Raw genomic sequence first — 24916 nt, forward strand, 5'->3', positions numbered from 1 at the left:
ATTTATTAATATTGCGCAGTTAATGATACTTTGTTTATTAATAAATATTAATTAATTAATTAATAACACAACTTTAACATAACAAAAATATGTCTGTCCGATGTTGATCTGAAAAATACCGGTTTGGTATTTTTTATCTTGCTTGGCATTTTTTAGGCCCAAACCCACACCCCATCGATAGATGGTTGGCAAGCTTTTGAAGTGCGATTTATCACATTTTGTTTTCGATTGCTCTTCGTGCTGGTTCGTTTCTTCGCGCCTACTCCAACTCCCAATATCCGTGTGTTTGTTCGTTCGTTGGCTCGATCGTTTGTTTGTTATTATCCGCTGCATTTAATGCGCGCGGTTAACCACCGATAAACAGCAGAAGAACAGACAGAAAGTCCGCAACGAACATTGAAGCTGCAAGGATCGTGAATGTTGCGTTTCACCTAAAAACATTCGAACACATCTTTTTTTTTTTCTGTTCTGCAAAATTTTGTTCTGTTAAGTGTTATAACGGATCTCGCATTTTGCCGCCGCCACAGATAAAAAAGTATCCACGCAAAATGCAGCAGAAAGTTGAAGAGGTGAGTGTTTATTTCTGTAAAAGGGTGTTAATCTAAGAATTATTAATCTGGGATAAGATATTCTGATCTTGGTAACCATTTTGATCTTTTCTGGAAATGTTTACGTTTTCCTTGCTGTACTCCTTTTATAACTGTAAAAATTTCCAATGAGAAAAGGAGAACACGCTGAAAAGAACCGTACATTTTTAACCACATACATAGATTCGTGGTTAAAAAGTTGAACATTGTTTTTAGGCTTTTCAGTCATCATTTTGATAACAAAAAAACAGAAATGTTTATTGTTCTCTGTTATTGACTCCCCAAAAATAGGTGCAATAATTTTTGCGAATGCTTGGAAATGGGAAAGCAAAAATTGGAGGATCAATTGGCGCTGTTCTTGTTTTTCGTGTTGTTGTTTGGCCCTCTCCTTCTGCTATCCTTCTCCTTCTCCGGCTTCTTCTGTTTTTTGCCTTTTGCTTGCATTTCATTGAACTTACATAGCACGCCCCCGATGCTGCGCTGGCGTCGCTGCCGGCGTCGCTGTTCTGCCGTGACGTTCCATTGACTGATTTTCCCGACTTTCCGCAGAAATAACAAAGGCAACAAAAGCAAAACCAACATATAACACACAGCGTGGCCACAATTGTAAAATGGTTTTGTTTGGCTTTTCATTTACACGTTGTTGTTGTTATTTTATTCTTCTTTTTTTTTCGGTGTCCGCTCCGCTTCTTCTTTCACCCACAGGTGTGCGGGTGTGTGTATGTGTGTTGTTATTGTTTGTTGCTTTATTTGCACAGTTGCCAACGTCTTGTGTTTCTTTTTTTTCTGTTTTTTTTTTTTTGTTTTCTTATAATATATCGTTTTTTTGGGGCTGCTGTCGTCTCTTGATCTTTCTTTTGGGGGCCAAAACCAAAGTCATGGTAAGAGCTGTGAAATTTTCATCGCCATTGTTTGTACTCCATTCTCGTACTCGTACACCTTCTCCTCCTCCTCCTTCTTCTTCTTCTGTTCCTCATTCTCTTCCTTTTCGCCAGAGGAAGAGAGAGGGAGAGGATAAACAAATAAAGATCATGGAGAATTGAGCATTAAATCGAAAAGTGTGCCAATTGTCAACTTTTGAAAAACAATTAGCTCAAGCAGACTTTAGATACTTTATTAAATCCAATTAAAAACAAAAGTAACAAAAAAGAAAACTAACTTTGGAGAGCCAATGTTTACTTGCAGTTGGAAATTTAATTATAAGATAGTATCTGAAATCGATCATAACTAAGTTAAAAATATTCACATTCTTTAAAACGATTTATCAATCTATTTTTATGACAATATTTTTGACAAATCAAATTTAAAAAATCTCATAACTCAGCCAAAAAGGCATTAATTTTAATTCGGAAAGCGGTCCTATGTTAGTTTTTTTTATGGTAATAAATCTGCATACTCAATTTAAAATATTTAAAAAAAACATTTTTGTTATTTTTTGATGATTTTTAACGATGTAACCCCTTAAAAAATTGAAAAAATTTGAAAATTTTATTTTTCTGCCGGAGATGTCTAGAAAGATTCGGCTTTTAATGCTGATTAAGAATATATATGATTTATAGGGTCGGAAATGACTCCTTCACTTAGTTTTAAGCTTGTGACTATAATTAAAATTCAAATAATATAATATATAATAATATATAAAATTCTAAATAATATAATAATAATATTAGCTGACAAAGGGAGAAATGAACAAAATGAACAAGTTTAACAGCAGAAAAGGATAAACAGGAGAACAGAATGAATGCGATTAACAGCAGGCGAAAACCTATTTCTCAAGTTCACTGATATATGTCTTATTAAAGTAGAAACAAAAGAACTATGTACTTCATCTTATATTTATCCAACTATAAGAAGTCTTTTGACCTATTATCACAGCCAGAAAAACCCAAATCCCATAGATATAAAAATGTCGATTTGAGGGGTAAACTTTGCCCCTTTAGCGATGTTTTATTTACTTGATTTAAAACAGAAATGGAGAACAGACAACAGCTGTTTTTCGGGATCGTTCTTATTGGCTTCCCCAGAGTCACCAAGACAAACCAGCTTGTAAATTATTATTATTATTACTCCTTTCGAACAATTTAATTAATGTTCTCTATGGGCCATGTTGGAAATGAACTGGAAAGCAGTCAGAGCAGAAAATTAAGAATTAAAACGAAACCATAAAGCTTATTTTAAATACTAATTACAGTAGTTTACAACCAAGACTGCTGTTAGTTGGTAACAGCTGTTTACATAGCTAAAAAAAAACATCAAAAATTAATAAAATAACAAGAAGCTCTGGTGTTTTGTCTGAGAAGATGGAACACGGAACCAAAGAGCCAAGAGCAACAAATAATATAAATTCGAATTTGGCCTGGCCAATGCCAGATGCAAGTAAAAGTCGAAAAACCTGTAAAGACAAGGATAGCCTGGCCGGGCGAACGAGATGATGACTGTCCGTGACCCAAATAAGTGGCAGCAAACGAAAAAGCAAAAAAAAATGCCTCAAGAATTGCATTGCTGGACACTTGGACAAATGATCGAGGAGCAGAGAGGCGGAGCAGAGTAATAGAGTGGCCAAAAGCACCCGCATTCCCCTTTCCAGCCCGCCAATCATGGTCAAGTGATTGAGATTGAGATTGAAGTTGGTTAACTGAGCTTGAGCTTGAGCTTGAGGATCGAATCGTATCGCATCGAATCGGATCTTTTCGATTCAGGCCAAGTTGTAGATCTTCACTCGATGGCAGATGAGAGTCAAGAGGAAGATGGAGTCTATAGATCCATGAAGCCTCAATTCCTGCTTAACATAGATACAAAGTCAAGGCGAATTCTCTTTATCATCCATTTATAATCGTTAATGTTTTCAAAGATTAAAGGCAATTAAATAAATTACTAGGGAAATAATAACGCCTAATTATACGAACCTTATTCTCTTCTTGGATGTTAATATTTCATTTCACTATTTCACTTTGCAAATCTCATTACATAGCATTTACATTTATATTTTCCACTCAAATATTGCTGCGGAAAATGGGTGGGAAAAAAGCGTAAAAGAAAATCCCCAAAAAACCGGTCAGAACTTGTGGTTGGTCTATTAAAGTTTCGCTTTTTTTTGCGCATTGCGGACGCAGACACAGTTTGTACAAAATTTTCCCGTCGATCGAAAGTAAAAATGCCCGAAACCGGTCAGCAAAAAAAAAAATAAACGACAAAAAAAGCAAAACCGGCGGGATCCTGACACCATCATCGCCCATCCGTAATGAATGTCTTTATGCAGCTTCACAGGCAATAGGAATCTGGTAAATTGGGGAATTACCAAACCGAGAAGAGTTAAATATAGTTATTACAGGGAAATGTGGGCTACCTGCTGCTCCTCCTGGACAAATCAAAAGAGGGAAACCCGTGGCCAAAAGGCATATCGGAATATAGATCCAAAAGAATACGGCCCGAAAAGGCCGAAGAACTCAGGTGTAATTACATATAAATGGTGAAGTTTTACAGGTGGGATTCCACGGGGGGAAGATAGCCGAAAGTTACTCAAGTGGGAGATGATGAGGGCCCAAAGCTAAAGTACCAAAAAACCGAAACTCAAATGAAAAACGCAAAGTACGCTGAAAAATAATTTGAGAAAATAAAATAAAAAAACAAACTTGAAACTTGTCGTGCGTCGATCGCATCGCATTGCCGGAGGGGCGGGAGAAGGTGGAGGTCAATGTCTGGGAGAGGGGGTCAGCGACCCCTGACCCCACCGGGGCCATCTGGAAAACAAACAGAGAAAAGCCCAGAGTTATTAGCGACCAAGGCACTCAAAAGCCGAGAAGAGATGGGATCTTATCTCCGAAACTAGAGCAGCTGAAGGTAGCCAAAGCAGGAAAATATTTAAGAGAAGATGGAACGAGCTCAGTGAAAATGAATTAATGGATTTTTTGTTTTGGGGTGAGCTGTAGGAGAATACCCCCAAACCAAAGGCTAGATAATGACCTATTTATTTACAAACAAGTTATGTATAAAATATATATAGAAAATTATTATTTAGAATTAAATTATATCTATAAAAGACACATATTGGTTTGGTTTTAAACACATCAGATCCATCATGGTTGTCTCTCCAAAAAGTGTGATTAATTAATATAAATTAAAATACTGCGAGTACATCAATCATTTTAAGTATTATTTTTTTTCAAAGAAATAAATAATTGGAAAAAGTTAAGCAAAGATTCCCCCTTTAGTCTCAACTATTTCTGGTAAATTTTGTAATTGGGAGTTCAGTTGAGTTGGAGCTTCTGGGGGAACCCTTGAGATTTTCTGGGAATTTTCAATTGCATCTCGGCTAGCATTTCCACATCTTTTGGGAGCCTCTATGACGACCACAGAGAAAAGCAAAACAAAACAAAAAACAATGGCAAATAAAACAAATATTATGCATCATAAATTTCACCGACAAACCGAAACAGAAACCGGTCCTCCCCGATCACAACTCCACTCGGTTCTGACAATGAACCCAAAAGGCAAAGACCCAGACCCAGACTCAGACTCAGACTCTCCATACTCCCGATGGCGAGGTGTAAAAGCGAAATTTTAAGAGATTACGAAATCGAATGAGCTTAAGACCCAGCCCCACATACTATATGTTATATTATATCGCGCTCTGAATAATAATAGTAATAAGGTGCACATAAAACATTTTCTGTCGATTAGAAATTCAAATGAGCTCAGGCTTTTGTTTTGTTTTTTATGAAAAGTGAATGTGACGACCGTTAGACTGAGGCAACTTTAACTTAAGCGTTTAACTGCCCCGCAACAATGCAATGTTTTCCTTTATTCAACGCTGCTGTCTTTTATATATATATTTTTACCTATTTTCGAAAGTTATTTGAACTACATTTTATGCGGCAATTCCGAGACGAAATGAAACCAAACCAAGTCAAAACCAATTGGAGATGAAAAACCCAGTTCCGATGCTCGATGCTTCCTTAATTGATCGTGATCGATCGCAGCGAGTTAACCGTTGGCTTGGCTGATATAATTGCCGATTTTATAACCCAACAACAGCAACAAAATTGCGGGACAGAAATCAATCGAATAATCCATAACCCAAAAAGCGTGTCAATCAAAGTGAAAGAAGTCACTCGATTATCTCACAGATACAAAGAGCATAACACATAATTGCTAATAAATACATAGTTTGCAATTAGTAAATTACTTGATTGTATATAGTTTTGGTCTTCCTATAGCCTGGGTCTTGGGTTTTTCCTATCTGCAATTGTCATTGACTGTAATTTCGGAGCAAGTTACTGATCCACGATCGCTGATTATACATACTACTACAAAATTGATTTTGGTTTCGGTTTGGAGTTGCAACATTAACCTTCGGGTTGCCTCTGGCATCGGAAATCATTTGGTGGCATATGGATGATGAAAGACTCGACTCTGAAAGGCTCTCGCCAGATTTTCCCCCACTCCCTAGATATTTTCCATTCTTTTCTCATGATCTCTTGAAAGTTGTTTTCTCAAATCAACTGGAGACGAAGACGACCCCATCCCCCAGGCCAAGATGCCATCCTCTAGTAGCCATCGAAGAAGAACGTGCAAGAGAAATAATGAGATTTTACATTTTCTTTTTCTAGAAAGTTTTTTTGTTCCTCGCCGTGTGCGCACAGCATCATGGCCATGGCCTTTTTCAATTTGCCCGTTTATTGTTTTTCCAGTTGCTCAGATTTGTTTTCCGCGGCGGAAGAAGGAACTTACTTGGTGGAGGAAAAATAAAAGCAAAAGACAGGGGGCCCAGGCCAGAGAAGATGCGTTGCAGCTTCCATCCGCACAGCATATGTCACAACACAACTTGCAGTTTTTCAATTACCATTTGATTGATTAGTTTCGGAAAGATATAAAGGAAAAAAAGGTTGTGCCATCAAGCCAGGTGTGAGAAATTGTCAGCTGGGAAGAGATGGTCATGTTTTTGCACCAAGCACACGGGTTTCGCAGATACAATATGGTATCGCGTATAGATTGTTTCTGCTGGTAAAAAGATACCTGCCTAAAAAAGATATACCTAAATAATAAGTCTATTAACAAAAGTCCCAGTTCCTTAGCACACATTCCTAAACCTATTGAAAATTTTATAAGGATGCAAGAGAAGCAGTGTGACCAGGCCTCAGTGTGACGCAAAGCAGTCCTTGTGACCAGACTACTTGAGAGTAAGCAGTCCAACTGTTATACAAGATGAGAATTTGTTTATGTTGCATAAAAAAGAAGCTTCATAAAAATATACTTTTGATTCCCTTAATGCCAAAGAATAACATTGCAATATAAAAAAGTCCTGTTCTACTCCAAAAAGGAATTTAAGTTATTTGGCTATACTACATGTAAAATTAAACTTGGAATTAAAGCAGATAAAAGGAAGGTTTAAAACATGCACCAATTGGCTTAAAGGCAACTGAGCAATAATTCATTCTGTGACCGATGTATGCCATATACAAACTATTGGAAAAACTTTCCCTCGGAACGAAGGAAAAGGAGGCCCAAGAAGCCAAGGGTTCAGCTGTTGGCTGTGTCGGCTTCCCAGGCTTTTTTCCCCCCATTTATATTTTCATTTTTACATTATTTCACATCGCTCATAACTGGGCGCTCCCAAACACTTTCCACTCCACTCGACTCCACTCCATTGTCTCTGGGGGCACCCGAGTATTGATAAAATAAACCACCTGGCGGGTGACGAGTGCTGACTGGTGACTGGTGACTGGTGACCTACCGCAACTTGGTGCTGTGATTTGCATGGCAACCTTAACCCATTGGCACCAATGTGAGTACTCTCTCCAATTCAGGTGTGCATTTTCACAGGCCTCGGGGGGCCTTGGATTTACTGTGAAGGAGTCCCAAAAGGCGACCATGTAAATGGCAGAAATATCAATTAGATATAGCGGCAGAAGCACCGCTTTCGATTGCATGTTGGATCGCTGTGGGCGGTTGGAAATACCTGAGAATTACAGGTGATAGCGGGGAGCATTGCATTTTGCTAGCTCCACTTGCAAACATTTTGTGCTACTTTACATTTCTTTATTGTTATTGTTTTATGTACAAGATTGAGATTCATGCAAATACAAGTCAATATATAATGTAATGTGTAATAATATTGAATAGATTTCACCAAGCAGCAGAAGAGTCTCTCTCCTGAGCCTGTGAAAATTTGAATGAAAGCGCTAGAGGAGACAAGTGTCAATGGCAGAGACACAGTGGTGTGGCAAAAGCGTGTCGCAATTTCCATTACCATCATCATTCAAATCGAAAAGGAAAAAAGAGAAAAAAATAGACCCAACTAAAAAACTAGACAATGGGCCGTGGCTGTACTTTCTCCGATTCCAATTGAATACGTCCAAATTATGGCATGGCTATATGGCTTATGGCCGTGTGAGTGTACCAAGTGCAATTGCAACAGTATATAATATATATATGTATATAATATTATATACTATGTGTATATGGCAAGTCTATATAAGTCAAGGTTCTATTGACTTGCGGCTTATTGGAATGATAAGCAGCATTATCAGCACGGTGATATTAGTGATAAGGCTTTATTTTTCGTTACTCCATCGTGGAAATTTCATAAAACAAAGTGCGGTTTCCATTACCACCTTTTGGCAATTCATCAATGTCAAGGTGTGCTTGGGGGGAATCTCTCTAATTAGCATATGAGCAAAAGGTTTTTCCAAGGTATTAAATGTCGCTTACCTATTAGGAACTGTAGATGGAATCTACTTCGATATCTTTATTGAAATTCTTGGAGTTGAAGGGCACAGTGTCTCTGTCTAAATAATATAATAGTTCCTTTAACGTGTATATTCTTTCATATATCCACAAATAGAATGGCAGCTAACAAATACTCAGTAAAACAGTATATAAAGTATTATAGCATATAGTATTAATGAAATCAGCAGCTTTATCTAATCGAAATGCTCCATTACCCATAGGCAATATATAGTATCTTTTCGCCGAAGGTAACCATATACATTTTTGGCCCCAGACATTTGTTGAACAAAATGTCCAGATTTATTACGTATTAATTATAGGAGGGTGACATTGTCTTCTGTTTACAACTAAAGAACCAACCAACCCACAAATGGAAATGATGGGTGGGTGATATCTTGGCCCTCCTCCTTCTCTTTTAACAAATAACAAGACTTTGGAAAAGTTTCCGCCGTTGATGATGACTCAATTTGTTAACTGAACTTGAATGTCAAGCCTTTTTATATACAAAATATCGATAAGCGAATGATAGCTGATAAGCGACTATCAGTCGTAATTTTCCAACACAAACACACACCCAGGGTATATACCCACCTGTTGAAGGCGCCAAGCTCTGCAGCACCCTCACCTGAACTTACAAAAAGATAGTGTAAACCTGGCCAAGAGTGCATACAATGCACCTAAAGAAAAAAAGCTATTGAATTGGAGATCAAAGATAGCTGTACTAGGTATTGATTTGGAATACTTTAAAGGAATTCTTTAGAGATTATAATCTATTGGAATATTACAATCTTGTGTGTTAAATTGGTAGTATTTTGGCTCAGTGTGGCTTGAATTGAGAGGCGGCTAGAGGGGCTTACAGTGGGTGCTAAACAAACAAAACAGTGCACAAATGGGGAATGTCGGCAAAATGGAGCAAAAGGAAACCAGAAACCAGATAAGATACTTTGGCAATTTGTTGTTCCTGCTTTTTTTTTTGGTTTTTTGTTGGTCTAAAGTAATTGAAAAATGCCGTTGCTAATTATAACTGGCTTGGTGACTCATGGCATAAAGCAAAACCCGGTGGTTTTTTATACCCTTTGCAGGGTATTTTTATTTTAACCAGTAAAGCTGTCAAGGAGACATTTCCGACCCCATAAATCATATATATTCTTGATCAGGTTCAACAGGGGAATCGATCTGGCCAGGTTCGGGAGAAAACAATTTTGTACCGATTTTTGAAAATTTAATAAGGGGTTACATCGTTAACATTTTGAAAAATCGTTCAAAAATTTATATTTTAAATGGAGTCTGCAGTTTTATTAACCTGCTAAAAATTAACATATGAACGCTTTCCGAATTGAAATTAATGCTTTTTAAGCGTAGTTATGAGTTTTTCAATTTTTAAATTGTAGACAAAATTTCATATAGAAATGTCGATAAATTTAAACTCAAAGAATCCGAATATATTAAGCTTAGTTATGACTGATTTCCTATTTGAACCTGAAATTCTATAACAAACTTCAAGCGTATATTAACTGTGGCTTCACGAAGTTTGTTTTTTTCTTGTTTTATTTTTAAATTTAGTGGGGTTTAAACACATTCGATTATATCCCTAAAAAAAAAAACTATCAGATAAAGTCTTAGACAGAGGAACTTAGCTTCTATATATCTGATTAAGTCTCACTTGTATCTTAAAGTATCCGCATAAAAAAATCTCAAAACTCAAACATATCTTTCAATATGGAAGTTCGTCACCCCTTTTGATTACATAACTGGGCGACTTCAGATCGAAGTCAAGTCGACGGGCCTCGTGCCCGCACCTTTTGCCACAATGAAGCCATTTCCACAGCATTTCCATTTCTATTAACCATTTCCGCCCGGCACCTGCTGTTGCTGTTGCTGTTGCTGCTGCAAAATGGTCTAAATGCGCTGCATTGGCTCAAGCATTTGTATAACAATGGACGGGTGTTTAACGGTCGTCGCATTACCACTAAGTAGCTCCGTCAAGTCATCGTCCATCGTCCGTCGTCCGTCGTCCAATAGTCAGCGCCAGTGTCACATAAACATAGTAACATAAATAAGCCTCATGGAGACGGAGCTGTAGCTGGAGACAGTGGCCCCCATCCATTTTGAATGGAGCACAGAGAAGAAAAAAATAGAGTCACCGTCTTGGACTCTGCATTTGCATTAAAGATTTCTTCTTTCTGCCTTTCGCGTAATTTATCTCTGACATGATTTGGCAATTGTCTCTCTCCCAGTCTCCGCCTAAATCCACCATACTTGGCTTGTCAGAAGCCCCCAGACTCCAAGCTCCAAACTCCTAACTCCAAAACTTTATTCGGTTGCTAAAGCGTGGGAAAGACATTCGCACACATTTGTTATGCTTGTTATAAGTACATTTAAGTAAATTAGACCCAGATATTCACAGCTTCGTTGATTTCTTTTGGTTAGTAGACGAAGTAGGCGTTGGTGGTCTTAAAGGCAGAGTTTGCTTTAATTTCTCAACATTTGCTTTCAATTCAACAAAAATGTGTTGTACAACTGTTATACAAAAGGTATAAAACTGTTCTACAGCGTCTTTATTAAACCATTTTACATTATAAAGAATTAAGTATACAAATGTTTGTAGTTGAATTATAGGATGGAATCGAAATCTATTATAACTAAGCTTAAAATATTGGCATTCCTTTATCGACATTTGTATATGAGAATTTTTGTCGAAAATTAAAGTTTAAAAACTCATAACTAAGCCAAAAATGTATTAATTTCAATTCGGAAAGCAATTCTGTGTTAGTTTCAACAAGCTTAATAAATCTGCATACTCATTTTAAACTTAAAAAAAATTTAAATTTTTATCAATATTTTCAAAATTTTAACCTTATAAAATTTGCAAAAAATCGAAAAATATTTTTTTTCTCCCAAACATGGCCAGATCGATTCCCCTGTTAATCCTGATCAAGAATATGCATGATTTATGGAGTCGGAAATGCTTCCTTCTCAGAGTTTTAGGCTTCTGACCAAAATTAGAATACCCTACAAGGGTATTATAACTGTGATACAAATCATATAAATACCTTTAATTTCTAAAATATAAATGCTTAAAAAACTGTTATACATTGGTAAAAGTATTCTTTCCAACCTTTAGAACGTGAATCTCATTTATCCTATAAGATTTAGGCAGAATCTGCGCATTCGTAGGGTTCTTATCTATTCAAACTTGCACTTTGTGGCGAATTCTGGATAAATGCATACTGTTATACGGCATTCGGAGAAGTGAAAGGTACATTTCCATAGCACTTGGACTTAATAAGTATGCACGACCTTTCACAAAAAAAAAAGAAGAAAATAAAAAGAAAATGGAATGCAAGGCGACTGGGGGGAGTTGTGTAGGGAAAACATAGAAACACGATCCAGCAGAGAAGCGGCAAAGTGATAATGATAATGATAACTTTTACGATCGACGGACAAAATATGAGGCTTATAAAGTGCAGTTAGCATGTCTTAAAGACGTCTAAACAGTTTACCGTTGGCTGGGCAGTGGCCAAGTGGCCGCTAAATGTCATAAATGCGGACAATGGACGTCGAACCTTGGACTGCTGGATGATAGCCGGGCGCATTTCATTCACAAAATAATTTTCTTTAAAGAAACTACAGAAGTCGGGGGGGAAACGGCAAGAAACCGCTGATCCGCTGAACGTCCCATTTCCATTCAAGTTCAGCTCGAGTGGGTGTGGATTTGAGTTAAAGGTGGAGCGTTAAGCGGCTAACTGTCTGCACTGGAAATGCTCCAAAAGAAGCCGTTTTAAGCCAAAAGCATAGGCCATTGTTTGGCACTTTCCCAAAAGTCTCCCTCTCTGTCTCTCAGGCGGTGAAATGGTTTCACTTTTAATCAAAAAGCCAAAAGCCAAGCTAATGTCAGCCTGTCGCCGGGATCCTGACAACAGGCACTGGGTCCCCCACCATTATCGATCTCTATTTGTTCCGTATCCCCAAAAGATCCCAAAAATAGAGAGCACCGCAAATATGTATCTCCAAAGTGAACAAAGCAAGTCAATTAACTTGGGGCCCCCGTCGTGTATCTCAATCTTGAAAGAATCTCTATGGTTGTTCCGACAAAGTGTTTCGCAAATATTTGCCATTGTCTCGCTGAACATATTTCAATCAGTCGGCGACACAATATGAGGCAGAGAGCCAGCTAAGATATGGCAAAATTACTAAGGCCCAGATAGGTGCAACATTAAGGCCAGAAGAGAAGCTAGAAGAGCGGCAGCCAGAAGACATTGCCAGCTGTCTGTATCTTTTACGTGCTTCGCCAAGCGCCGCAAGTTCAGAAACACGCAACTTTTCAGCTGCAGCTACAGATGCAGATACATGTGTATCTACACGTATCGCTGCAAATGGTTATTCTTCTTGTTGGTTGCCAAACATGTCGCATTCGTTTATCAGGTTCTCAGACAGATAGATAGGGGGATTCAAGGTCACGAAAAAGTTACTGTATCTGGTAAAAGAAACTACCTTATATACATAATATATATGTATATCTAAAGCATAAACTTTAAATTTCTTGCTGTGCATCTCCGGCCAGAGCAGCTGTTAAGTTGAAGTGGATTGAAGTTCACCTGGGCCACGTCTCTCCCTGCTTCTGCTTCTGCCTTCACCTGCGGTTTACTGTCCATGGATGGATGACATAATGTGGACACCACTTGGACCTCCATTTCCCGCCTTTGGTTATTTTTTTTAGCCATGCTGGGCACGTTTTCTGGGTCTGGTTCCATGGTGGCCATTCCATTGGGGTAGTAAGTAAAGTGTATCGGTATGCAGCCAGCTCAACTCTCTGCTCTGCATTTGTCGAGTGACATAATTTGTTGTGATTTGGTTTTGTGTTTTTTTACCTTTATGTTACTTGTTTTTTGATTTGTTTTTTAGTTTTTTGCATTTGTTGTGTGCTGTGTGTGTTATTGTTATGGCTTTTGCTGCTGCGAATTGCATAGTTGAGTGACCAGGTTACCTTTTCTATGTGTTTTGTTAATCTTTTTTTACATTAGCATGAGAAAGGTTTCAAATTGCACAGTCTTGTGGATATTTTAGGAAAATATGGGTCAGCTTTGCAACTTTTTAATCATTCTGCAAAGTTCCCCCTTTTCCAATTGCCTTAGAATTTTATTGTTTTGTGTTTTTTATTCCCGGTAATAGTTCACTCAAAGATTGCTTGTTGTTGGTTGGCCTGAATCATCATCGGACTATCTTTGGTTGCTGACTGGCAGGCACTTAATTTAATGACCGCCTCAGTCGAGCCAAACCAAACTAACTGTTAGTTCGGTCACCAATAAAAAAAAGTAAAGCTGGCCAAGACCAAGACCAAAGCCAAAGCCAAATTAATGGCCAAACAATCCGCAATCAAGTCGCTGCGAGTAACGAGCCGAAATTGAAAAGCAAACTCTAGTTCGAGCCCCTGATTTGGCCAGGTCACGCATTGTTACCTCTGCAGGGGGAATGATCCAATCGATGGGGCTTTTTTTTATCAGCACCTTTTAGTCCATTTCCCGAACGGCGACTCGCTTATCGCGAATTCATTTTGGTAAAAAAATAACCACATCGAAGCTAGCAAAACCCCGCAGGCGATAAGGTTCAAATGAAAAGCTAAAGCCCTGCTCCTCCTCCCCCAAAATATTTCTATTCCTCTGACCTCGATTTTCCACCCACACAATCCTGGGATCTATTGGTATTTTCCGTGTGTTTTTTCCCGATTTTTTGTGGGCAAATTGCTCGCTTCGCTAATGGAGGAGAAGTTCAACGTGACTCTGACCATCATCTCTCTGTCTGCTTTTCTTTCTTTTTTGTTGGCCTAATGACGGCCAACGGTATCCGTTCTTAATGGTATTGGTAATGCTAATGATATGGCGTCATAATTGACACATGCCCCAACTGCATCCGCCTTAGATTACCAATTGGAGATTCGCATATTATCTCTGTCTGTGTTTTTTTGGCCCGAGCTTCTTTCCCTTGTGTTTGGATCACGATGTGAGCCAAGTTTGTTAACTGGGTCGATGATGATGGATCGTGGCCAGAGAGCTATGCTGTATTTTGAGTACTAGCATTACCTTCGAATAAGATAATGGCATTGATTTGTATGATGATTTGCACACTTACGGGGATCAGAATTTCTGAAAATCTTGAGGTTATAAGGTTGCTTAATATAAACTTTACTTAAATATTACATTTCATAAAAATATGAGACTTTTCTTATATTACAGTATTTCCTATAGAATGTTGTCAGCATTTATGATAACTTTTATGGAACTGAAAGATGTTCAAGGATAAAATTATATTTAGAGTAAGCCTCGGTAGGATATTGACCCGAAAATGCTGAAAATAAAACAAAAAATTACTATGCTAAGTACATATTTTGCATATTCAATCTGTTGGCTGTTTTGTCTTTTTGCCATGGTTTTTGTTTATGGTTGTTGCTTTGTGCTGGCTCTTTATTGTTTATAGTTTTTTCTCATTTTGTACAATTTTTTTCTGCACGCTTCAGCTGCAATTGCGGCGGTCACTGTGCAAAACGCTAAATGAATTGCCCCAAATACGTGTGCCATGAGCGGCGATGATCGTCAAGGTGGCGTTGATCATGATTGGCATCTCACAGTCCACAGTGTACATTGTACATCTCCCTACATCGAATATCGTACATCGTTCCATAATGATGATGATGAGCGTTATGCTAATGCTGATCGCTCGCCTGGAAACGACGCCTGCGCAGCAGCAGAGCAGAGCAGGTTACACAGAGAACAAAACATAAGAAAGGGATGTATTTTTATAAAAAGAATTGTATTATTTGTACGCTAGTAAACTTAGAGAGTGGTGTAAATATCCTTGTAGGATGATATTTAAGATTAGAACTTCAGGTGAGTTGATCTAGCTAAGTTTAATGGATTTTTGTTATTGCAAATTTAATCACTACGCTTAAAATCAACAAAAATATAATGAGTCTTGATTAGTTACATTTAAGGATTATTTAATCAATTAAGAAGTGCCACAAATTAGCTAATTTATCTGTTATTTATAGACAAGTTTATTTATTTATTATTTACAAGAAAGATCTCTAATTAGCCCCCTTTATTTTTTCACCGTGTAACTGTTTTTGTTGGCAGAACTGGATCACTGGCTAGACTGAGACAGATAGAGAAAGAGAGAGAGAGAGAAGAAAGGGACCAGAAGAAGAGGAGAGAGAGAGAGAGAGAAGAGCCCAAGTCACGGTCACGTTTCTTGTCACGTTCTCCCGCTGTTGTTACTGTTGTTACTGTTTGTTACTCCCGCTTTTCGCCTCCTCTTCTGTAACTCTCTTCTTGTTTTTCTCTTCTCGCTAATTCCAGCGATTAGGGTATTCCACTTTTCTAAGCCGCAAGCTAATTGATTTTCCATTGAAAAAGGTGTCATGAAAAACATTATTGTTTTAAGAGAGAGAATCTTTTTGAGTAACTAATGTTTCCGAGTTTTTAAGGGTAGAATAATTATTGAAATAAAATAAATAACTAAATGCCTTAAGTTGCATTTAATTTTCATCAACTAATAAATTAGCAAGTAGGAAAACTTTAAATGCTGGGTATTTGAGTAGTCGGTAAACCTCACTGTCTGTTCTTATTTGTTCGCTTGTTATTTTCATTGTTTTCCCCATGTCGTAGCGTCTTGCCTGCCCCCTTGCCAATTTGCTTTGTGCTTTGTGCTTTTTGCTTTTTGCTCTGTGCTTCTCGTCTCGTGTACTGATCTAGTCGTGGCTACAAATTGCGTCCGAGTTCCGAAGACCAGACCCAGAGCGAGCTGTCTGCTCCAATGCTTTTTATACTCTTACAGGGTATTATGATCATAGTCAGAAGCTTGTAACGCAATGAAGGAGTCATTTCCGACCCTATAAAGCACACATATTCTTCATCAGCATGAACAGCCGAATCGATCTAGACATGTCCGGGGAAAAACAAAAATTTTGAATTTTTTTCAATATATTTTTAGGGGTCACATCGTCAAAATTGTAAAAAAAAAATTGAAAAAAAATTATTTTTTTAACATTTCAAATTGTGTATGCAGATTTATTAAGCTACTAAAAACTAGCACAGAACAGTTATCTGAATTAAAATATGTGAATTTTTGGCTTAGTTATGATATCTTAAAAACTTCGATTTTCCGAAAAAATTAGCATAGAAAAATATCGATTTAATATACCTAAAAATACACAGCTTAGATTTTCTTGGAGGTATACGAAGGCCAACAAAAGATCAACAAAAACGTAAAACATTAGAATAAAATTCTTCAAAAAATGTAACTACATTTTTTCAAAATTTTGTAAAATTGTCAAAAATGAAGAATAACTGAAAAATGTAAGACCAATGTGATGGTATGTATGTAATGTAAACAAACTTCGGCTTTTTGAACTTAGCTTAACTTTATTTCTTGTTGTTGTTTTTAGGTTTACTATTTTGTATCTTGAGCAGATTAAGGTATGCTGCGATGCTGGCTTGCTTTTGGGCTTTCATGCTTATTTGCTTGTTGCCAGTTTTTCGCTGTTTTCTGCTGCTGCTTCTGCTGCTGTTGGCGTTTGACCCCGCCTGCAAATGGGTTCAGACTTGGACATGCCGCATGCCGCACATTTCCATTTCCATTTGCATTTCCCCTTTGCTGGCAGGACAGTAAAAATATATACACATATATACATATATCTATAAGAAAATAAAAGAAGAAAAACGCGCGCCAAAAGTGACAGCCGGCCGAGAGGAGCAGCTGTCAACTTGACTTTAGGCAGCTGCCACCAAGTGTTGCTGCTGCCCCCAAGTGCGATGTTGTTGCAGTTGCTGCTGTCATTGCACTTGGACGCTGCTGCAACAGCCAACAAGTAGTTGCTACCAACAAGCAACCAACTAACTTACCTTGCAACAACAACAACAACACACAACCAACACAAAACGGAAGTTTCCCATACTACAAGCTTGTTTTTATTTGGTTCGTGGTTGCGTTTTTGGTATATTGTTTTCATTGTCGCCAGCAGAAGAAGAAGGGGTAGTCATTATTTTGGTAGCCATTTGGTAACGCAATTCATTACACAAGGTGGGGATTGGGAGAGAGATTGTAAGAATGTACGTAATAAGTTATTTGATGATTTTTACATGAACTCTGAAAAGAATAAGCTAAACAAAAGATTATATGAGGTGGGATATAAATATATATCTCAATTTTATCTAAAAATTATGATTTAAATAATATAATGAAGAAATTTGACTAAGTAAAATTATAAACAACACCGCAAAACACAAATAAAAATGAATTAAGGCCTCTTTAAAATGTGCATTTGCATAAAATAAAAAAAATATTTGAATTTCATACATAATTTAGACTTCAACTCCAACATCTTATTATTACCTAAAGAGTATCAAAACTTCTCCTACCTTAACCTTGGTATTTACCTCGTTTTTTATGCCAGAACAAGGGTATGATACCTTTTTGCTACTGCAGGAAGTCGCCTTTTTTTTAATTAAACGATGAACCCTCAGGATCGCATTACGTTTAATGGAAAGTAATGTGGCATAAAAAAGATACAACAACAAGGGAAGTTAAGCTTTGGAAAGCCGTAGTCTTTATACACTTACAGATTGCAATCGCAAAAAAGATTTTTATTGCAAATAGAAATATAAATGATTGGCCTTCTGGCCAATCGTAAACTTCCAAGAAAACCTAAAATATGTGTATTTTAGGTATATTAAATAGATATTTTTATATGCTAATTTTTTTGGGTAAATCTAAGTTTTTTAAATATCATAACTTAGCCAAAAATGCATTAATTTTTATTCGGAAAGCGTTTCAGTGATCATTTTTTAAATGTTAACAAATCTGCATATTCACTTTTAAAATATAAAAAAATTAAATTTTTTGCCAATTTTTGATAATTTTAACGATGTAACCCCTTATAAAATTTTGAAATAATTTTGTACAAATTTTTTTACTTCCGAACATGGCTAGATCGGTTCAGCTTTTTGTGCTGATCAAGAATATATATGATTTATAGGGTCGGAAATGATTCCTTCACTATGTTGCAAGCTTCTGACTAAAATTCTGAAAGGGTATAATAATATAGCAAAAGTTTGTGTATTGACTTTATAAAAATGTTCGTATTTTTAATTAAAATTGCTGTATCATTTTAAATTAAAATTAAGAAGTGGGATCCTTGCAATTAGGGGAATAATTAAGAAAATCAATGCATAGCTAGCACAATTGATTCTAGATGTAGACCTATTTCCTCCTAAAGCATCCTTATAAATAATATAATTGTCATTGTTATGACTTACCGCAGTAGATGGGACACGTCATTGTTTAATTCCTTCCAGTGCAAAGGTATATTCTTGGTGGCATCAATTAGGCTTGTCATGGTGTCATCAAAACAAGCACTTCCTGTTTATACAGAAGATGTAAATTGGCCACGTCATACTTTGGAGTCGATTGGTAATCACTATCACTATCACTCGAGATGTTAACACTGGAGGCGCCACGGACCGACTGAGGTGCGCAAGGCGGCAGAGCCCGCTATTTATAGTTTTCGAACAAAGAGAATAGAGAATCTGAGAGCGAGAGCTAGAGCGAAAGAGGCATCTATGGAGGCAAGCAATGAGAGAGATAGAGAGTTCTCTAGAGAAAGGGAAAGGTGAGGCCAGTGAGGCCTCTCTATCTCTCTCTCTGCTTGCGTCCAGAGGGAAAGAGGCATATATGGAGGCAAGCAATGAGAGAGATAGAGAGTTCTCCAGAGAAAGGGAAAGGTGAGGCCAGTGAGGCCTCTCTATCTCTCTCTCTCTCTGCTTGCCTCCAGAGGGAAAGAGGCATCTATGGAGGCAAGCAATGAGAGAGATAGAGAGTTCTCCAGAGAAAGGGAAAAGTGAGGCCAGTGAGGCCTCTCTACCTCTTTCTCTGCTTGCCTCCAGAGGGAAAGAGGCATCTATGGAGGCAAGCAAATAGAGACCCGCTTTTCCTCTAGAGAAGCTCCTTCTCTCTAGAGATACATAGAATACTGTAGAGGGAGAGAGCGCTATTTATACTCCTTTCATTTATTATTATTAAAAACTTCCGACTAAAATAAGAATACTCCGCAAGGGTATACAAACAAATAGGTAGTTTAAATAGTTTGTTTTTCGAAGATTTAATTAAAAATGTATATAAACTTTTGACTATAGCTATAACACCCCATTTACAAAAAAGGGTAAATGTTGGTAAGAAAATATAACAATTTTTTGGGCTTCCTTAAACACATTTAAAATATTAAATAACCTCTTTGCTGGCAAGAGAGTGAGGCAACCCATTGACTTGAGCCTTTTGTTGCCATATGGTTTAATTAATTATCTTTTTTGCCAAACAAAATGTTAGAAATTATTTTGACCAAAGTTTAGAGTATACCTCGCTTCGATTTCCCCCCCTGGACAATTTGACAGCCGGTTTTCTCCCCGATTATTTTTTGTGTTGTGTTGTTTTGAAGCAAGTGAAAACGACGTCGTTAAACGCACATTTTTTGATTCGATTCGTTGTCGTTTTGGGTGGCTAGCAGCCGGCTGGCTAGATGGCTCAAACAATTGAGTGAAAATCTGCATCGAATCGATGGGCCACGGCCACGGTGACGACTGCAGGCACTGAATTTTTGTGTGGACAAACCAAACAATAAATGAAAAATGAAAAAAGAAAAACAGAAAAGCAGAAAAGCGGCAATCGCTCAGTGCATGGAGAGCACCTTTGGCGCTGGCGCTGAATGACTGAAATGACTGAAATGGCACTTTCTAATGCGACAACGATGCGGAAGCCACTCGGCTCGCCACCAAGCTGCAGCAGCAACATTGCCAGCAACACCTGCAACATCGCACAGTCCGAGCACCCACGGGATAGAGTCACAGACCCCGGGAACCCCAGCTTGCCCCCAGAAGCAAGCTCGCTGACCCGAAAAAAGCTGCTCCCTAAAGCAACCCCTGTGTCTTCACTGTGTCTTTTTTTTGTCTGAGAAATATATAGTAAATGATGGAGAATATAATAAATGAGGGGAAGGAGACTCCCTTGGAGTGTTGTGACTGCAGGGGAAGTACTTAGACGTTAAAAGGGATGCTGATTGCTAGGAAATGTACACTAAAAAGAATGCAAATGACAACTTACTGAATATTACTTGGGATATCAAAAGGAAGCTAACTTCGGAAAGCCTAAGTTGTCATATCCTTGCCACTTGACACAACTCAACAACAGCAGCAACACCAACAACATATTGTTGTTGAAACGTTGTTGTAAAAATGTTGCTGTGTTGTTGTTTTAGGGAGCACCAAGAAAGTTGGAAAGAAATAATGTTTTTGTTGAAAAAAAAAATATATTGTGAAATTGTATAATGTTGTAGAGAGCACCTAGGCACCACTTTGGAGAGTTGGAAAGAACAAATGATGTTCTAAAAATGTTGCTTCAATATTTTTATACCCTTGCAGGGTCAAAAGCTTGAAACTTGGTGAATAAGTCATTCCCGACCCTATAAATCATATACATTCTTGACCAGCATTGTTAGGAGAATCTTTCTAGCTACCTCCGGCAGAAAAAAATATTTTTTAAATTAAAAGAAAAATTTTTCAATAAAAGGAAAGGGGTTACATCATTAAAATTGGCAAAAATTTAAATTTTAAAGCAGAGTATGCAGATTTATTAACCTAATAGTAACTAACATAGGACAGTTTTCCGAATTAAAATAAATGAATTTTTGGCTGAGTTATGAGTTTGTTAAACTTCGATTTTTCGAAAAAAAAGGTCCTATAAAAATATTGATTCAAGGAATATAAATATCTTATTATTTAATCTCGACAAAGAATATCTATAAAGCATTTGCCTCGCCTATAAATATCATTTTTGAAAGTATAAATATAAATATATAAAATACAATTTCCGTTACAGTTTATAATGACAATATTTCACCACATTTGTGTACCTTTTTTTTTACAAAGAATTGGATCATAAACAAATACTAATACTGAAACATTCAATTATTTCCCATTGAAATGAACTATGCAAATATGAACATAATAATTAGTTTATAATTGGGAGTGGACTCTCTTTTGTCACACCCAACTAGAGGCACTGCCCCGCAACATCCATGAAAGTGCTCCTATTTACCTTCAAATATTTATGTATATTTCGGGGCATTTGTTTACCTTTAAAAGCGTAAAACAAAAAAGTATACAGAGTACAATAAGCCTAAAGTGTGACAGCAAAAGCTTGTTAATTAGCCGGCAAATGCGGCAAATTTATGCAACAATGTGCGCGGAACGCAAAAAAACATAAAAAGAGTGGTGGAAAAAAATGTATAAAAACTAAAATAAAATCGCACCGAAAGTGAGATTGAACCGCTGCTGCCGGCGAGCACTTTTACTCTCGAACGTGTGTTTAGCCTTAGTTTAGCATTTTCAAAGCCGCGATTCAGACCAAACAAAGCAGCAGCCAGCGAACCGAATAGAGGAACCCCAACCTCTGCCTCAGTCCCAGTACCACTACCAGTACCAACTCTTCGTGGTCTCGATGTCACGCACAATAATCGGCTTAGGTTACGCTTGGAGCACTCCTCTGTCCCATTCCGCGTCACTTCATCACTTCCACTTGCAACTCCCGAACCCGCGACGTGTGTGGTGTGGTGTGGTGTGGTTTGAACCCACGATCGAAGCCAATTGGATTATGCAAACGCCGGATCTTGTCTCCTCCGATTTCGTCTCAAAGATGCAGTTCACCACGGATGCGGGTGTATCCGCAGCTGCTGCATCTGCAACATTCGATTCGATTCGAATTGATTCGATCCGATTCGAAGCGTATCGAAAGTGAATGGCCCTCGGTGGTTTTTGCTGTGGCATATCCGATTTCAAGCACGCAGAGCTTAGAAGTTTGAAGCCGGAGCTGCTTTCCGATCACATCCTACGTATTGGGTTACAGTGAATGCACTGTGAACCTGATGATGGATCCCAGGTCTCCCTTAAGCTCAGGCTACTCTGAACTCTCGGGTTATACCTCATATAATCTTAAGGCTTTAAAATCTACTCCTAAATATATTAATAAACTCCCTTTATTTCTCCTTGTTCTTGCAGAAAATCGATCCCCTGACACGCATCCAGGAGGAGATCAAGGAGGTGGTGCGTCGCGAGGAGGAATACCGCCAGCTGGCCACACTCTCGTCTACAACCATCACTGCCTCCTCCACCGCAACCGCCACTGAAGGAGTAGTTGAATTTGAGGCCTACACGATCAATGGCAATGCGGCGGACTTCAATCAGGAGCAGCCACAGGATCAGGATGAGCTGGACCAAGACCAGGGCGTGCTGGTCACAGCCCAGCCGGCGGCAGTGCAGACCACTACGCTTCTGCTGCCCATTGATGAGCTATCCAACACACCCTCGCTGGCTTCTAGCGTGAACAGCGCCAAGGAGGAGAGCCTCGATGGCCAGCATTCGGATGACTCGGGCATCTCGGCCTCCTCGCAGAGCAACAACAACCTCCAAGCCAAGCAGCAGCAGCCGCTCAAGCTGACCGTGGTCACCCGCCAGGAGCAGCGTTACATTGGACCCAACTGCTACAACATGACACCGGAGCCGCCGCAGCAGAAGCTCATCACCAGGACCATTTCCACTCCGCAGCTAAGCGGCCTGCCCCAAAAGCGTCAGTTTGCCTTCGGTGGTGCCTCTACCAAAGGTGTAATGCAGCGGTTTATAGCCTCCCATGGCAAGCTGGTGACTCCCAACAGTCCCATGCCGCCCGCCTCGCCATTAGGCAACATCACCAGCTCCGGAACCAATCAGAATGGAAGTCAGAACAACAACAACAGCAGCAGCAGCAACAGCAACACCCTCAAGCTGAACACACGCACAGCGCTGGCCTTCCTGGAGAACGGCAACTCGCCAACGGGCATTACCACGGTCACCCTATCACCGGCAGCCATCGAGCGGGACTCGGAAGGCAGGCCGTTGCGTCGAGGCTATGTGCCCGTCGAGCAGAAGATCCAGCGGGAGCTGCAGGACCTCAAGTCTCGCGAGACGGAGCTGAAACGCCTTCGCAAGATTAACAGGCAGAACACACTGAAGGCTTCGCTGGACAAGCTGTGAGTACAGGACAAGGCTTTTTAGAATCGTCCTCTTATCATCTTCCTTTTTTCCTCTCCAGCCAACTCAGCACAGATGACGAGGCCGATGCGGACGACGATGACGATGAGGACTCTGAGGTAGAGCACTGCTATGGGCCCGGAAAACTGCGCAATGCCCAGTCCACCCAGGAGTTGGATAGAAATGGGCAAGTGTTAGATAACTTACTTAAAGAAGTTTGATTCTCATTGAATTTTCATTCTATATCAACAGCAACGAACCGGAGATCGCACACAAGCCCGCTGGCAATCGCAGCCTGAATGCAGCCGCCTACATAGCCAATGGAGCCAGCAACGGCAGCATTAATGGGATGCGTCCGGCCATGTCGCTGGCCCAGCTCTGTGATCTGACGCCTGAGGAGGCGCCCTCATCGCGAGGCCTCATTGCCCAGTGGGAAAGCCTGATCAAGAAGAATGCCGAGAACGGGACGGTTATTGAGGCGGTCATCTAAGAGGACGAACGGAAGAGGGTAGCAGAGAGTCCTCTTTCCCCCCAAAAAACAACACACACCAATCAACCAACGATTCTGGTGCAGAGCAGACCAAATTATTATTGTAGTGTCCACACTTGATACCAATCCTAAGCCCGATGCCCGATACCCGATTCCTGATCCTCTCCTCCACACCAAGCGAAAGCTGCTTATCAACGAATTAATCTAAACGCCTAAAAAACTTGAAATTAAAACATAAAACTGAAAGGGAATTGCAGCATGCTGTACTTAATGCGATTTATGTTTAATTTATAAAGTGTAGTACGTTCAATAACTCTGTTGTATATATATATATATTGTGACTCTTCTTCGTGTTTCCAGTGCAAGTGGAGTCCCTGACTTGCTTATAATTTATTACAAATCAACTTTATACCTTATAAATATATATATATATATCGTACATAAATATACGAAAACGATATGCGAAACATGATTTAATTAAATAAAAAACCCAAAACTAAACTTAAACAAGCATTTGTTGTAGTTATCTACATTTATAATGGATATATCCTCGTTCGAAACAAGCTAAAAGAAAGAGCAAGATCCATGAAAGCGTTAAAAACAATGATAGCTTGCCTTATTTCTATTAATAAAAACAATTGACTGTCTATTTAAATTCAAATTCGGCGGTTAAATTTGTAAATGTAATATTTCTTTTGTTGTCGTAAATTCACAATTGTTGTTGCTGTAAAAAAAAGCCTATTGTTGTGTTTCTGTCGACAAAACAAGCTTTCAATTTGGTCAGTCATACAAAATTGTAATTTTCTGGATCTGGAGTACCAGGCGAACAGAAACTGCAGAAAGCAGATTAATTTTCGTGCAAGAGTTGCAAATTTGAGTTGTCTCTTTAGCTATATTGTAGCAAAGCTTTAAATTTAGCTAGAAAATAGCTACTTTGTCAACCCTATATTACGGGAACTTTTTTGCAGTGTGACCAGTTCATTTCCGACTATCGGCATGCAACC

The 24916-nt window shown here is 38.7% G+C and overlaps 1 protein-coding gene across 1 annotated transcript; it reads left to right on the forward strand.

Annotated features, from left to right (window-relative positions):
• The first annotated feature begins 183 nt into the window (after positions 1-183).
• mdu (mitotic spindle positioning protein meduse) lies at positions 184-24419 on the forward strand. The gene is made up of 4 exons (XM_020947098.2): positions 184-569; positions 22415-23421; positions 23484-23609; positions 23675-24419. The coding sequence occupies exons 1-4, from the start codon at positions 549-551 to the stop codon at positions 23910-23912; spliced, it is 1392 nt and encodes a 463-aa protein (XP_020802757.2). The 5' UTR covers positions 184-548; the 3' UTR covers positions 23913-24419.
• Positions 24420-24916: the final 497 nt, after the last annotated feature.

Source organism: Drosophila serrata, unplaced genomic scaffold (assembly GCF_035046125.1).
Source record: "Drosophila serrata isolate PLE 108 unplaced genomic scaffold, ASM3504612v1 contig_276, whole genome shotgun sequence".
NCBI classification, from domain to species: Eukaryota; Metazoa; Arthropoda; class Insecta; order Diptera; family Drosophilidae; genus Drosophila; species Drosophila serrata.

Bases quoted from the DNA above. Each gene is read 5' to 3' on its own strand.
- mdu (XM_020947098.2), top strand. From the start codon at position 549: ATGCAGCAGAAAGTTGAAGAG. The intron at 23,422-23,483 runs GTGAGTACAGGA...TTTCCTCTCCAG, and splicing joins AAGGCTTCGCTGGACAAGCT to CCAACTCAGCACAGATGACG. The intron at 23,610-23,674 runs GCAAGTGTTAGA...CTATATCAACAG, and splicing joins CAGGAGTTGGATAGAAATGG to CAACGAACCGGAGATCGCAC.